Below are 12,500 nucleotides of genomic sequence, written 5' to 3' on the forward strand. Positions count from 1 at the left end.
ACAGAAGCAACAGATAGAAATGATGATGGATGAGATGATGATTCTTTTTCCCTATAAAGAAATTGAAGACTGAGTCTTCTTGTAGCTCAGCGATGAAGCATCCCACTGAATATGCAATGGCAGTAGATGATCAGTAAATAGTAACAAAAAATCCAAGTGAACAAAGAAAATCTTGTCATTGCTGATTATTGGCCACCTCTTTTTCGTGTTTTTCAGCAATGCAATATCGACATTTATAAATGCATCCAGGCAGGCAATGTCAGCAAGAACGAGTGTTTGAAAAAATACCTAAACTGCATGGAACAGTTGTCACCAACAAAGTTGCCACCAATTCTCGTGAGTAATCGATTTTTTTTTCCCGCCGACCACAAAACTGTAAAGTTACTATTTGACAAACGGGCAGGAGTGTTTTATCTGGTTTTAACCATGCGGCGAAGATGAGTGGTTTTATATCCTTTAAACACGACATGCGAGTTTATAAAACGGCTTCAAAAACATTCCACAAAAAGCGTGCCCCTCTGGAGTCCGAAAAAAGGTTCACATTGTCAGTGAGAGGAGAACATTAGCATACAAAAAAAACAACCTGTGCCTTATCATCAAGTGAAGCTCTGATCCTCGCAGTTATGAACGCAATTTTAGCAATTGCGTAGCTATAAAGAAGCCTGAAAAATTAAGGACCTCAACGGGGTTTGAACCTTGACCTCTCGATACCGGTGCGACGGTCTAACCAACTGAGCTATGAAGCCACTAACGTTAGGAGCTGGTCATTTGTGGATCCTAATCACGTGCTCCCGTGATGATTGAATCAACTAATGAGAGGATCATAGCTTCGCTTGATATCATATCTGGAGTTCAATATATGATTTCTTTCATATGAACGCAATTTATGCCTTATTAGTTATGCCTTATATAGTTTCTTTACTAGAGAATTATTGAAAACTGAACTATGGATATCGGTTTTCCAGCATTTTCATTGGCTCGCCGGACACAGGATATCAGTTCATATACCTGCTGTACCTCATATGGTCAAGGAAAGCGTCAGCAATAAAGCGAGCTGAAAACATTTTTGCAGCTCTGAGAAAAAAATGGCCAACAAAAGCCGTTCTGGATCAGAATGAAATCAACATGAGAGTTGTTGATCCTGGAGCATACGCGCCTCGTTGGTTATCTATCACTTCATATCCAACGCACCCTCGTAATATAATTGTTAATTATAATGTGGAGTGTTTCACGTACTCATGAATTATTAATGTTTTGAAATCTGCCTCCAACAGTTTGCTACGAGTATATACCACACATCGTTAACTTGAATGAGACACGATAAGAAAGCGTTGCCTTTAGGGGTGGGGGGGGGGGGGTCCTTCTTAACAACGGTGGTGTTGCTATGTAAACTTCTGGGCCTTACCTTCGGCGGCCATATTGACCATAGACAATAGATTTTGTACCTCATTTCGATGCGCAAAAACAAAAGTTTTTGATCCCTCGGGTTATTGGTAAGCACTATCAGTTAATGGACGTTGACCATAATTGATGAAATCACGTGACCACAACAGGAAAAAAACCCTTAAAATAACGCTGAACGACATGTTGAATGAAAAAAAAAATCACATCATCAGCCGTGGAACTTCATTAGCGTAAATTTTGCAATTTATCGAAGATAAATTTTCAAGGGTTGTGATCACAGATTTCTAGCATTAGACCTTTTGCAACAAACGATCACATGGTACAAAATCCGCCATGCTGGAGGGCAAGCTCATTATTATTCCCCCACTAGGACACGATTTTTTTTCTTTAACATCGTTTGCTTTCACATCGTTTGAAAATAGTAGCGTTGCGACCGTTTTTCTCTGAATAATAGGCCTTTTTCTTTCAAAACACGCGCCTTTACTCGGATGAGGGCTGGCACTAACTACGCATGCCCTACAGTTGGGAACCAGGCCGCTTACTGCTGCTTTATGCTGTCGCAGAAAGCAATAATTTCTTTTGCTGTAGCTATATCGCTCGAATTTTCCAAAAAATACTTCAGTCTGCGTGCCTTGCGTACCTTGCATGCCTTGCGTAGAAATTAGAGCGATTACAAAATAGCGATGTTTGTCGGGGTGTAGACAAAACTTATGGCCTACTCTATGGCCTACCGGTGGTCAAATTTTAAAAAAACGCAGACCATTGCTGCAAATCATTCAACGTTAGGACTGTCTCACCAACGACTTTCTTCTGCTGTTTTGTCGGCCACGGTTTGATCAGTATTAACCTACTGATAGAACAAGGAATCGAGGAGCAGAATGCCGGATAAACTCAACTTTGGGCAAACATCCGAGTATTGCGTGACAGTAAGGAAAACCAGCGGTCGTTGTGGACTAGGTTCCAGTTTCTTTTTGAAACCCGGAAGTAGCCTGTTTCAGGCTCTCAGATAGTCGAGAAAACGAAAAGGATTGAGTGTGAAAAGTGAGTGGGGGCGTTATTTTCGTTTTCTCGACTATCTGAGAGCCTGGAACAGGCTAACCCGGAAGGTGGGGTATGTAAAATAATACATATTCCTGTTTTAACAAGTATGAAATAATTTAGTAAGTCTAAACCCAGATGTCACAAATGTCTTGCATATAACATTTTGAAACCAAGCGTTCAAATGCAACCCGGTAGAAGTGTGCAGTATCTGCCAAAAAATATGCAAATAAGCTACAACCAATCACTGCTCAGTGTTCCCACGATATTTTGTGCATTTGATTAAGTAGATTCCAGGAAAGAGAAAGTACTCCAACCAAACTTTCCAGAATTATCGCTGCAGCGAAATAGCAAGGAATTCGGCAAAATCAGTTTTCCATTTCAAAAGCGTGTGAGAATTAACAATTATGCCCAGACCATGAGATGTAATGACACTATGGATGGCCCAAGCGATGGAAACGTAAAATCTTTCAGTATTTCAAAGCTTCAAACGAAATTTGTTTAATATCGTAGACACTACCGGCTATGGCCTAAACCGTGGCCTAGGCCATGGCCTACCCCACGTTTTGTCTACACCCTGTTTGTCCTGACCTCACTCATTGTTATTGATATGCCAACCAAAACAATGACTTCTTTTTTCCGTGGTTGGCAAATTTGACTATCAAAAGAAATGTGACGTCAATGTTTGTAAACAAGAAGTATCGCTATACAGGGCCACATTCGAGTAACGGCTCGTTTGGTTGGGCAGTTGATGGCAAGCGAGCCAAACAAGCCGGCTCGTCAGCAGAGTCTCAAGATGTCGTCCTGAATTCTGTAGTTAAGCCAAAAAGGAAAGTGTTCTTAATGACAAACATAGCTGTTAGCACCTTCAAACTTCACCTCGGCTTAGCGTTTCAATTTCAAAAGGACATAATGTCCCAAACAAGAAAACGAACAAGTTGCACAAATCCCGTAATACACATCTTTTACTCCAGAATTTGGAGGGAGATTCAAAATGTAAAACTACTTTCAGTGCTGTTTGTTTTTTCAACCTCAGAAATATATATAAATCACAAAAACGAAGGGGTTTGAATTATGTCTAATACCGCACGGGAATTTTCCCACGCTGCTAAAAACTGATTACTGTTGCTATTGCAAAAGTACCGTGGGAAAACGGGCGTTTTCCATTTGCAAAAAATTTCCGGAAATTTCGGTGGAAATTTCCATCGGGTGAAAAACGTGTTTCATTTAAATCAGGTCCATTCGCCGCCCACTGATTGCGATTTTACGCGCCAAAATTTTAAAAATGTGGCCGTGAATAGCCTGGAAGTGGTAAGACCTTTCAAAAGTTGTAAATGGAACACACATATCCATCGGAAAGTTTCTAACGGGAAAACAGGACTACCTTTTCAGAAGTTCCGTTTATTCCGGAAATTTTCCAGTGAAACGAACCAAAAACGTGTGTTTCATTTACATCCCAACCGGAATTCCCGTAATTTCTTGGTAAATGGAAAACACCCAACATTTCATCAGTCACTTTGGGGAGAAAACCGAGGAAGAAGGTCTTGTCGAAGTCATTCAAACTTACAGGAAACATTGGTGTCGTTTCCACAAAAAATTGTCGATCGTATTGCTTGCACGATAGGATTCTGCATGATGGAATGCACGCTGAAGCACTGAAAACGTCAGAAGTTTCATCTTCACTCTCTCTCACAGCAAGCCAATGATCATTTCTCCAGTTTCTTTTATGGTGTGTAAGGGTAAATGCTTATTTCTCGAACACTTTCAACCCGCCATTTCTATTGTTTACTGTTTTCTCCTTTCTGTTTCCGTTGAACTCAAGCATGCGCAATAAGATCGAAACCCACGTTTTCTGGGAAAATGGTATTCTCGTCACCAGAGCCTCGGATCGACCCAAGGCTCTGGGAAACTCCATGTAGGAGAACATGCGCCGTAGGGTTCTTATAGCCAAAATTTGGCTATTTGAATCTTACGACGCCTGCTCACTCCTCGTGCTAACATGAATGGATGCAATTAGAGACGCTTTTGATTGTTCTTCACGAAAACAAATGAGAAGACACTTTGTTTCAGGGTTCCCCAGAGCTCTTCTCTCCCTCAGTCAAAAGAAGAGCTCTGGGATCGAGATTGGGAAAATGGAGTCCATTATCCCAGAGTCTCTCCGAGCGCTCACCCGCTGACCAAAAAGCCCGAGGACTCTGGGTACTAGATGGCGGGCGGCACTTGTATCGGGAGAACACCGCTGACAATTCGGTGGGAGAATTTCGTTCTTAGTAACAGGCTTGCAGTTAAGAAGGACCCCCTTAATCATTGTTTCCATTCCTCCTTTGTAAAAATTAAAGATCTGACATTTTTGCATTTCAGGAAAACTTTGTTCAATGCAAAAAATCTTTGTATAAATGCATCCTGGATAGCAACAAAACCAAAATGGAGTGCTTAAGGGAATACAAGGCGTGTATGGCAGAGTTATTGCCTTCCAAACCACCACAATTTCTGGTGAGTGCATACGTTCTCTTGAACTCCTTCGCTAAGTCAACCTAAAAAGGGGAGATTGTCTTTGGTCATCATTTTGTACTCACGTTAATATTGCTGTTGCTATTTTGTTAGTTAGTTAGTTAGTTAGTTAGTTAGTTAGTTAGTTTGTTTGTTTGTTTGTTTGTTTGTTCATGGTATTATTCTCGGTAGAATTAAAAATATCAACTTTTTGTACCTCAGCAATGCAAAATCGACCTGTATAAATGCCTCATCGAGGCTGACAATGCCAGCATGAAGAATTGTATGGATGAATACAAAGATTGCATGAGACAGCTGATGCCATCAAAGTTGCCACCATTTGTGGTAAGTACTGAAATTCTTGGAATACATCTATATCCACTTACAGCTCTTTACAGGACAACTTTAACTATTTAAAGGAATACCAAAAAGGATTACCAAAATTATAGGGAGGTTTTGAAAATCAATTTTTGTGTTTTTTCTTGCTGTTTTTTGTTTGTTTGATTTCCTTTTTAAATGTTTTTTTTGTGATTTTTTCGTTTCAATTTCTTGGTGGTTAATTATTTCAAAATTTTGTACTTTAGCAATGCAAAGTAGACATGTACAACTGCTTCAAGACTGGCAAGCCCAAAAAGGAGTGTTTCGATGAATACAAGGCATGCATGGCGCCGCTAATTCCTACCGTACCTCCGTTCATGGTGAGTACTGGTCTTTATTTCATAGGTACTGAGATTTATTGACAAAAACCATAGAGAATAAAATTCGTACTGATTCTAAATGTAGCCAACCAGGAACACGAACCACAAAATTTCACTTTGAAGAAATATCGTTCGTCCAATCAGCAACGCGAACGACGAAATTTCACTAGTGATGAATGATCGTATCGAATGGAACGTCATCCAACAGCCGTTGCACAAAAACCGCGCGCTTTGAAAAACGGCCGAAAGGAGGTTTGCTTCTGTTTGCTCAGTTGGGGAATTTATTTAAGAACAAGAAAACAGAAATGCCGCTCAAAAAAATGAACGAGTTGTACGATTGCTTGAACGACTTTTGAAAACGAAGGTCGTAGATCTAGACAGGCCGAAATGGAAGTTATTCCAGCGGTTGAGCTGAATGAATAATGCATCAATCAATTCCAGCGGTGCCCAACCCCCCCCCCCCCCCGCCCCCGGGCAACCGCGGGGCATTTGCTGAAGTTGTCAGTCCCGGGGGTGGGGCATTCGCAAATTTTATCGCGGCCCGGGGGCTGGGCATTAGCCTACCCCGGGGCGACCCCCGGGCATTTGACACACGTGTTTTCGAATTAACATGGAAGAGTTTATCGGAAAAGACGAGGCCTTCAAGACAGATCTTGCGAGCGTAAAATGCGATGAAAGATCATTTAAGATGTCTTGATTCGTGACAGACAAAGTAGCCTGCGAATACAGGCGCCTATTGGAAGGCGACGATCCCGGGGGCGGGGCATTTGCCCGCTTTCTTCGTCCCCACCCCGGGGCATTTACACAGCTCATGTGTCCCCACCCCAGGGAATTCGCCCATTTTTAAAAAAAAATGCTAATGCCCGACCCGACTTTCCTTCGAAGTTTAGTGGCTAGCTTGGAATGACAACTGAAGAAAAAGGGCTATTCCACAAGCATAACAAATGACCTGGTATTTGAGAAAACCAGAGAGGTTCGTTAGTCCAAACAAAAACAACTAAAGAAGCAAGGAAAGGGAAATAAACCCAAAGGGTCGGTGCAAATTACGTCTGTTACACATGTGCCGCAATATACATCAACGCGCCGTTGATCGAGCGTTGAGGAACATAAACATTCGAACAAAATGTAAGACCAGCGCATCTGTGATACGAAACAACTTGTTGTTTCGTATAAGAAAACTCACTCGTTCGCTGCGCTCGTGAATAAAAATCGTACCCGCACATTTTCCTTGGATTAATCTCTATTTATCGTCATAGAGCAAAGAAAAAATCATTCAATGTATATGTCTCAGTGATAAGTTACATCCTTTTATCTTCTGACTAAACCCGCGCTTTCACTGCATTCTAGTAAGTAGAAATCTTACTTAGATAATAGGAGATTTCCACGATCGATCATAGATCTTAAAAGCGATCGTTTTTACTTGGAAATCAACATGACTTTGGTAATGAAGCAACATTGGGTGGCTCGATTACGTCTTCTTTGCGGCTGCGAAATCGATTCCCATAAGAAATTATAAATTGTTGTCTTTTTTGTTTCCGTTAATAGCGAGCTTGCAAAGATGAGCTCAAGAAATGTGTGGACAGTAAGTCAACACTGCTTGCAAAGGCAAAATGCTATATTGCCTTTGCAAAATGTCTGAAAAACAAAGGACCAAGTGAAGTCGTTCTGGATGCAATCGAAGATGCCAGTCAGATGGAGAACGGCTCACTTGCTGTGAGTATTCGCAGGCAATAACTATCCTGTTTTAAGAAGAAGCACCCGCATGATCTCTCAGTTGTAAAAGCACCACTGAAAAATGCAATAACATTCATTCACAGCCAGGTCAGGTTTTATTTATTTCGCGCAAACTTCTCTTGAGCAACCCAAACGGCTTCTTCCTAAGGCTTACATGTTGGAAAAATGGGTTGAATAATCACTTCATTTTTTAGTTTTCTATGACTTCACGTCAGCTTTGAAATGCGGCTGTCGCGCTTCTTTTTCTGAAATGTAACTTGAACTACGTAGTTGACCCAGTACTTCCTTCTATATTTTCCTTTACTTTTCACTTTTTCCATCCTACAATATAATATACTTGCAAACTGTCCTAGAAATGTTCTTGTAAGTTATTGAATGTGTATGATGTGGTTGTAGTCTTTCTATCCATATATAGCAAACATATTTCATCCTACCTTTTTGTGGCTTGAGGAAGCTTAATAAAACCCACAATAATTTGCTTCATAACCATGCTAATGTGGGTCAATGTTTTCATGACCCTCACGAGAAGTTCAATGTACTCAACTCGCGAATCAGTTGTACAAATCTGAAAGCCGTTGAACTATTTAACATTTTCACAGCAATGCAAAGATGACCTAAAAAATTGTCTGTTGGAAGGGAAAGACAGAAACGAGTGCTTGCAAGATTTCAAAGCATGTGCTGCTGCTCAGATCCCTCCATATATGGTATGTACATAAATTAATGGTTAATTAACGTAAATGTCTGTTTGTTTGTTTGTTTCTTCAGAAGAGTAGAGTCATACGAAAGGAAAATTGACCGTTCTCCGAAAGGAAAGCGAAGCACTTTGTTAATGGCTCCCCATTAAATTATGTGTACGTAAGAAACGGCTTTTAATTCCGCAGTCTTTTTCAGTTGCTTTAAAAGAGGACTAATTTTCCCGAAAAAGGAGACTTCTGCGCCATCGCCCCTTTGGGTTAATGTGACTCCCATTATTCATACGGTGAACGAAGGTTTTTTTTTTCTGTGTGATGCAAGCTTACCTTGTTTACAGAACGGACACCTTCTAGTAGGTATGGCCACATAGATAATCTAATGTAGCGTGTTTACGTGGAAGGTTTAACGTAAATGTCTCAGTATTCTATTTAGGCTAGCACAAAGAAGTTGCGATTGTGAATTTTGGAGCCCACCTTGTAAATGTATGGTGAACTGTATAAGTCAAATCAAATTCGAATGGTCGCAGATAAAAAGAAAATGATACAAAGGTTTGATATGTGGCATATCCGCAAAATTGAAATTATCCTCCCTATACTTCATTTAATTATTTACTCATCTTTTTATTTTTATCCATTAATTTATTAATCTATTTATTCTTATCTCATGCCCGGTGCTGTCGAAAGCACAAGATGATAAGATGAATATTTCATTAATTCAGAAATAATGAGGGAAGAAGGGCTATTCACGTCATATAGCTTCATAAATCTCGATATAATAGAAGTGTTACGTAATCGGTTTTCTGCTTTCAAACAACATGATAATCATAATGCAATTTAGATACACTATCATGTTAACTTCATCATGAAAGATTTCGTTTCTCAACTCAGATACGATATTCGCTTCGGATCTTCTTGCAGAAAATAAATACCCGGCTTTGGTTCGCGATGGCTATACTCGTGACATATCTCGAGTTCACATCAGTTCACTATCACCAATCCTTCTTTTGTTTTGTATGTTGCTCGCAGAAAAAGTGCATAAATGATGGAAAGGAGTGTGTCAACGGCGCTAGCAACGTCATACAACGGATTATCTGCTTGAAGAAAGTTGCCATATGTCTGAAGAAAGGCAAGGAATCACAGGCCTCAATCTAGTCAAGACTTGTCTCCCGAAAGAAACTTCCTCAGTTTATAGGACTGATCATGATGCCGTTTATGACGAAAACAACGTTTGTGCAAGTAGTTTGTTGATTTGATATTGAATAAATCAGGAGATGAAACGTCTCTAAAATGTCTTCTAAGTCTCCTTTATTCGTTGTAAATTCAGGGCAACGACAGGGATGTACGGAAATTTAAATTCGCATTTTAACATGGTGTATCACTTCTGGCCTTAGTGTATTTTTCACTGGCACGTGCTCAGAGCGTAGTTTCTATGGATGACATTAAGCCATTATTGGATTCGGTTTTCGCATGATAGCGAGAATTATCAAGGCCGAGGTTTGTGTTATCTGCCTAAGCCGAAGGCTGAGGCGGATAACACAAACCGAGGCCTTGATAATTTCGCTATCATGCGAAAACCGAATCCAATAATTGTTTTATTATACAATTATAAATGTAGAAGCGTTGAGACATTTCACAGAACAACAACAAAGTAAGCCACCCAATGACACGTTTCAGTGTAAACATCTTTATTAATGACAGCCGTGAATTACATGTAAAGCGGAATTCAAAAGGTTTACAGAAAGGATTTAAGCCTAAAACATCTGAAAACGTTTCAGGAAAAACTGAATCGAACTGAAACTTTTGAACAAAATTCTAAAGTTAAGTTGTACGGTCTTATGAAAAATGTTCCCGATATCGAGATGTAAACAAAACTTCATTGTCTGCAAAAACGCGTCATACCTACATGCATAAATGCCGGTGTCTGTAGATGTGACGCGATGACACAGCGCCATCTAGAATTAGCGAGGTGCTTTTAGCCAATCAAAATTGATATAGCATCAGCATTGTATAATAATATATAATATAAATTTCCCATGCCGTCATCGTCTCCTCCATACACTAGCTGCTACAGCCAAAAGGCACCACACAATTAACATTTGTTTGAATTACTGCCATTCTAATTTTCTTTTTTCTCTTAATTAATAAGTGATCCATGTGATTCTTAGTGAAACGAAAACTGGAAAAGAAAAGAATTTGGAGGATCCATGTTCTCTCAACATTTCAGTCAAATTATTTATTTATTTATTTAATCACTTTCACCACAACAGAGAAACAGGCTGTGGTGGAGGTCGCACAACAGAGTGAGGCTCCAAATTAAGTGCGCCCTTTTTACCCACCAAACCATGATATAGCACAGAAGACAAACCACAACACCGGGAACTACATGCCCTACTCTTTGCGACAAGTGTGTGGGTTTTTTTACGTCCCACAGGATTACGAACATTGAAGGGTTGTGAGATGGGGCCTACGGTTTATTGTCCTTATCCGAGAAGACTAGAGAGTCTAACCATTTGCAGATGTAATTACAAAGGCAGCACTTTCTCCTCAGTTATTTGAAGACCCTGAGTGTTGGTCCGGCCGGAGTTGAACTCTCGACCTCCCGCGTGACAGCCCGTGCTCAACCAACTGAGCCACCGGTGCGCATTCCTCAATCAGCCTTCATACATAAATAGGAAAATGCCAATGAAGGCAGGTATGTTGAGTTTAGAGGTTTGGTTCGGTTCGGGTACAACTAGTTGTATCCCATTCGGGTTACCAAGAGATCTCAACCCCTTCCGCCTCCCACGGGGGAGGTGTCTCAACGTTTTTGAAACTGGACGTAGCATGTCTGACTTTCTTTGACTGAAACAGACAAGAGAAGTGATTTGCCTTAAAGGAAATACTCTAGTTGTGGAAATCACTACTCGACGGGAATAAACGTGAAATTCATTATGCGGTACACTTGATACTCGGGGGCGCTTATTTCCCTTTCTTAAACGGTCGTTGCCATTTGAAACGGTCGTTGCCATTTCTCAGAACGGTCGTTGCCATTTGAAACGGTCGATGCCATTTTTTAGCTCTGAATTCCACTCATTAGGTCTAAGAACTCAGAAGGTTGAGGTTACTGGGAGTTGTGTCTCGCTGGTCATATGAGTTAGGGTTCGGTTTAGGGTTCTGTTTGAGGTGAGGCGTAAGAACCCGAGTTCGAGTCTTGACATTTTCGGACTCTTTTTTTCCTCCAGTTTTTCTTTTATAAATGTTTTTTTTTTTTCTTTTTTGTCTTAATGTTTGTTAATATTTTTTCTTAGTTTGTTTCTTTTAATTTTCTTTGAAGTGAAGAGTGTAGTCGACCGTTATAAATGGCATCGACCATTTCAAATGGCAGCGACCGTTCTGAGAAATGGCAACGACCGTTTACGAAAGGGAAATTTGCCTCGGGGACATCTTAGTCAACCCAGCTTTTGCTCAGAGCCGCAAACTTTTGCCACAATGTTTTAATATTTTAATTTTACACTTAAACGTATTCCACACATTAATCAACACCGGACAAATGAGTCTAAAATTTATTTCTTGCCAAGACACCCGCTAAGGAGTGAAATTAGTCGGGAGTTAGCTTTACTTTTTCACGTAGTTCGTTGACTCTTAAACTGATGAAACGGAACCGGTTTCTCTATTTCCGTTAAGAACAACAAATAAAACTGCGCTCTCTTTATATGTGTACAACATCCTCGCAATTACAGTCCGGTGAAGAGTGTACAACATTATCGGTAACCTCTGACGATGAATTATTGTGTAATATTATCACACCATTATTAATTATTTAGTGCTATCTCCTTTCAGGGGATTTCGGGTGGTAGCATAATTACTTTTTTCCCTTCCTCTATCCAGAAACGAAAAAAATTTGACCATGTTATGATATTAGTACCTTCCAAAGATCGGTGGAACAAGCCAAACTATGATTGAACGCGGCCATATCACACTACGTAATTGCAAATTTCCATGGTTAACTGAATCATTTGGGGTTGAAACCCTCTACCTGACGATCTATCAAAAGCGTTGTTACTTATAAGGTTAGGGTACGTGAAAACTGCGTTCGGGTTATCATCAAGATTACTCCCCTAAAAACCGTCAATTTGAACGTTACATTCTAGCGGTCTTGCGAAATCAATGGTAAACTCTAACTACGAGAAGGTTTTGAATTTTCGCTTTATGATTCTCATAAGGCAGCAATCATTTCCAGAAATCTCTGGATATCCCTTGTCATTGTAGCTCTCTAGCGCCGCAGTTGTTTCTTGCCAGCGGTCATTAAACTCTTGCAGTTCCCCTTTGACTGCTTTTTGTGATGGCCCATCAAGAATTTCACAAACATCTCTCCCCAGCCGATTACCTCGATCCACTTTAACCTGCATTTTGGGCTTTTCTTCCAGTTGAATCTTGTTAACAAAAAGAAACAAACGACTGTGTC

At 40.3% G+C, this 12,500-nt stretch overlaps 2 protein-coding genes across 5 annotated transcripts in view; one reads left to right on the top strand and one right to left on the bottom strand.

Annotated features, from left to right (window-relative positions):
- Nucleotides 1–9,348, top strand: part of LOC137994411 (uncharacterized) — a 10,027-nt gene extending 679 nt beyond the window's left edge. Inside the window, exons 2-8 of the mRNA XM_068839983.1 lie at nt 217–336; nt 4,804–4,935; nt 5,155–5,277; nt 5,517–5,630; nt 7,176–7,343; nt 7,964–8,068; nt 9,083–9,348. Coding sequence (XP_068696084.1) covers nt 217–336; nt 4,804–4,935; nt 5,155–5,277; nt 5,517–5,630; nt 7,176–7,343; nt 7,964–8,068; nt 9,083–9,208 — 888 coding nt within the window. The 3' untranslated portion in view covers nt 9,209–9,348. The remainder of the gene's footprint in view (nt 1–216; nt 337–4,803; nt 4,936–5,154; nt 5,278–5,516; nt 5,631–7,175; nt 7,344–7,963; nt 8,069–9,082) is intronic.
- Nucleotides 9,349–11,584: 2,236 nt separating this feature from the next.
- Nucleotides 11,585–12,500, bottom strand: part of LOC137996514 (utrophin-like) — a 39,597-nt gene continuing 38,681 nt past the window's right edge. For 3 of the 4 annotated variants that reach the window (XM_068841952.1, XM_068841951.1, XM_068841953.1), the window contains exon 17: nt 11,585–12,468. In XM_068841952.1, the coding sequence (XP_068698053.1) occupies nt 12,217–12,468 (252 nt within the window). In that variant the 3' untranslated portion in view covers nt 11,585–12,216. The remainder of the gene's footprint in view (nt 12,469–12,500) is intronic. The other variant, XM_068841954.1, reaches the window with a different exon arrangement.

Source organism: Montipora foliosa, chromosome 3 (genome assembly GCF_036669935.1).
Source record: "Montipora foliosa isolate CH-2021 chromosome 3, ASM3666993v2, whole genome shotgun sequence".
NCBI classification, from domain to species: Eukaryota; Metazoa; Cnidaria; class Anthozoa; order Scleractinia; family Acroporidae; genus Montipora; species Montipora foliosa.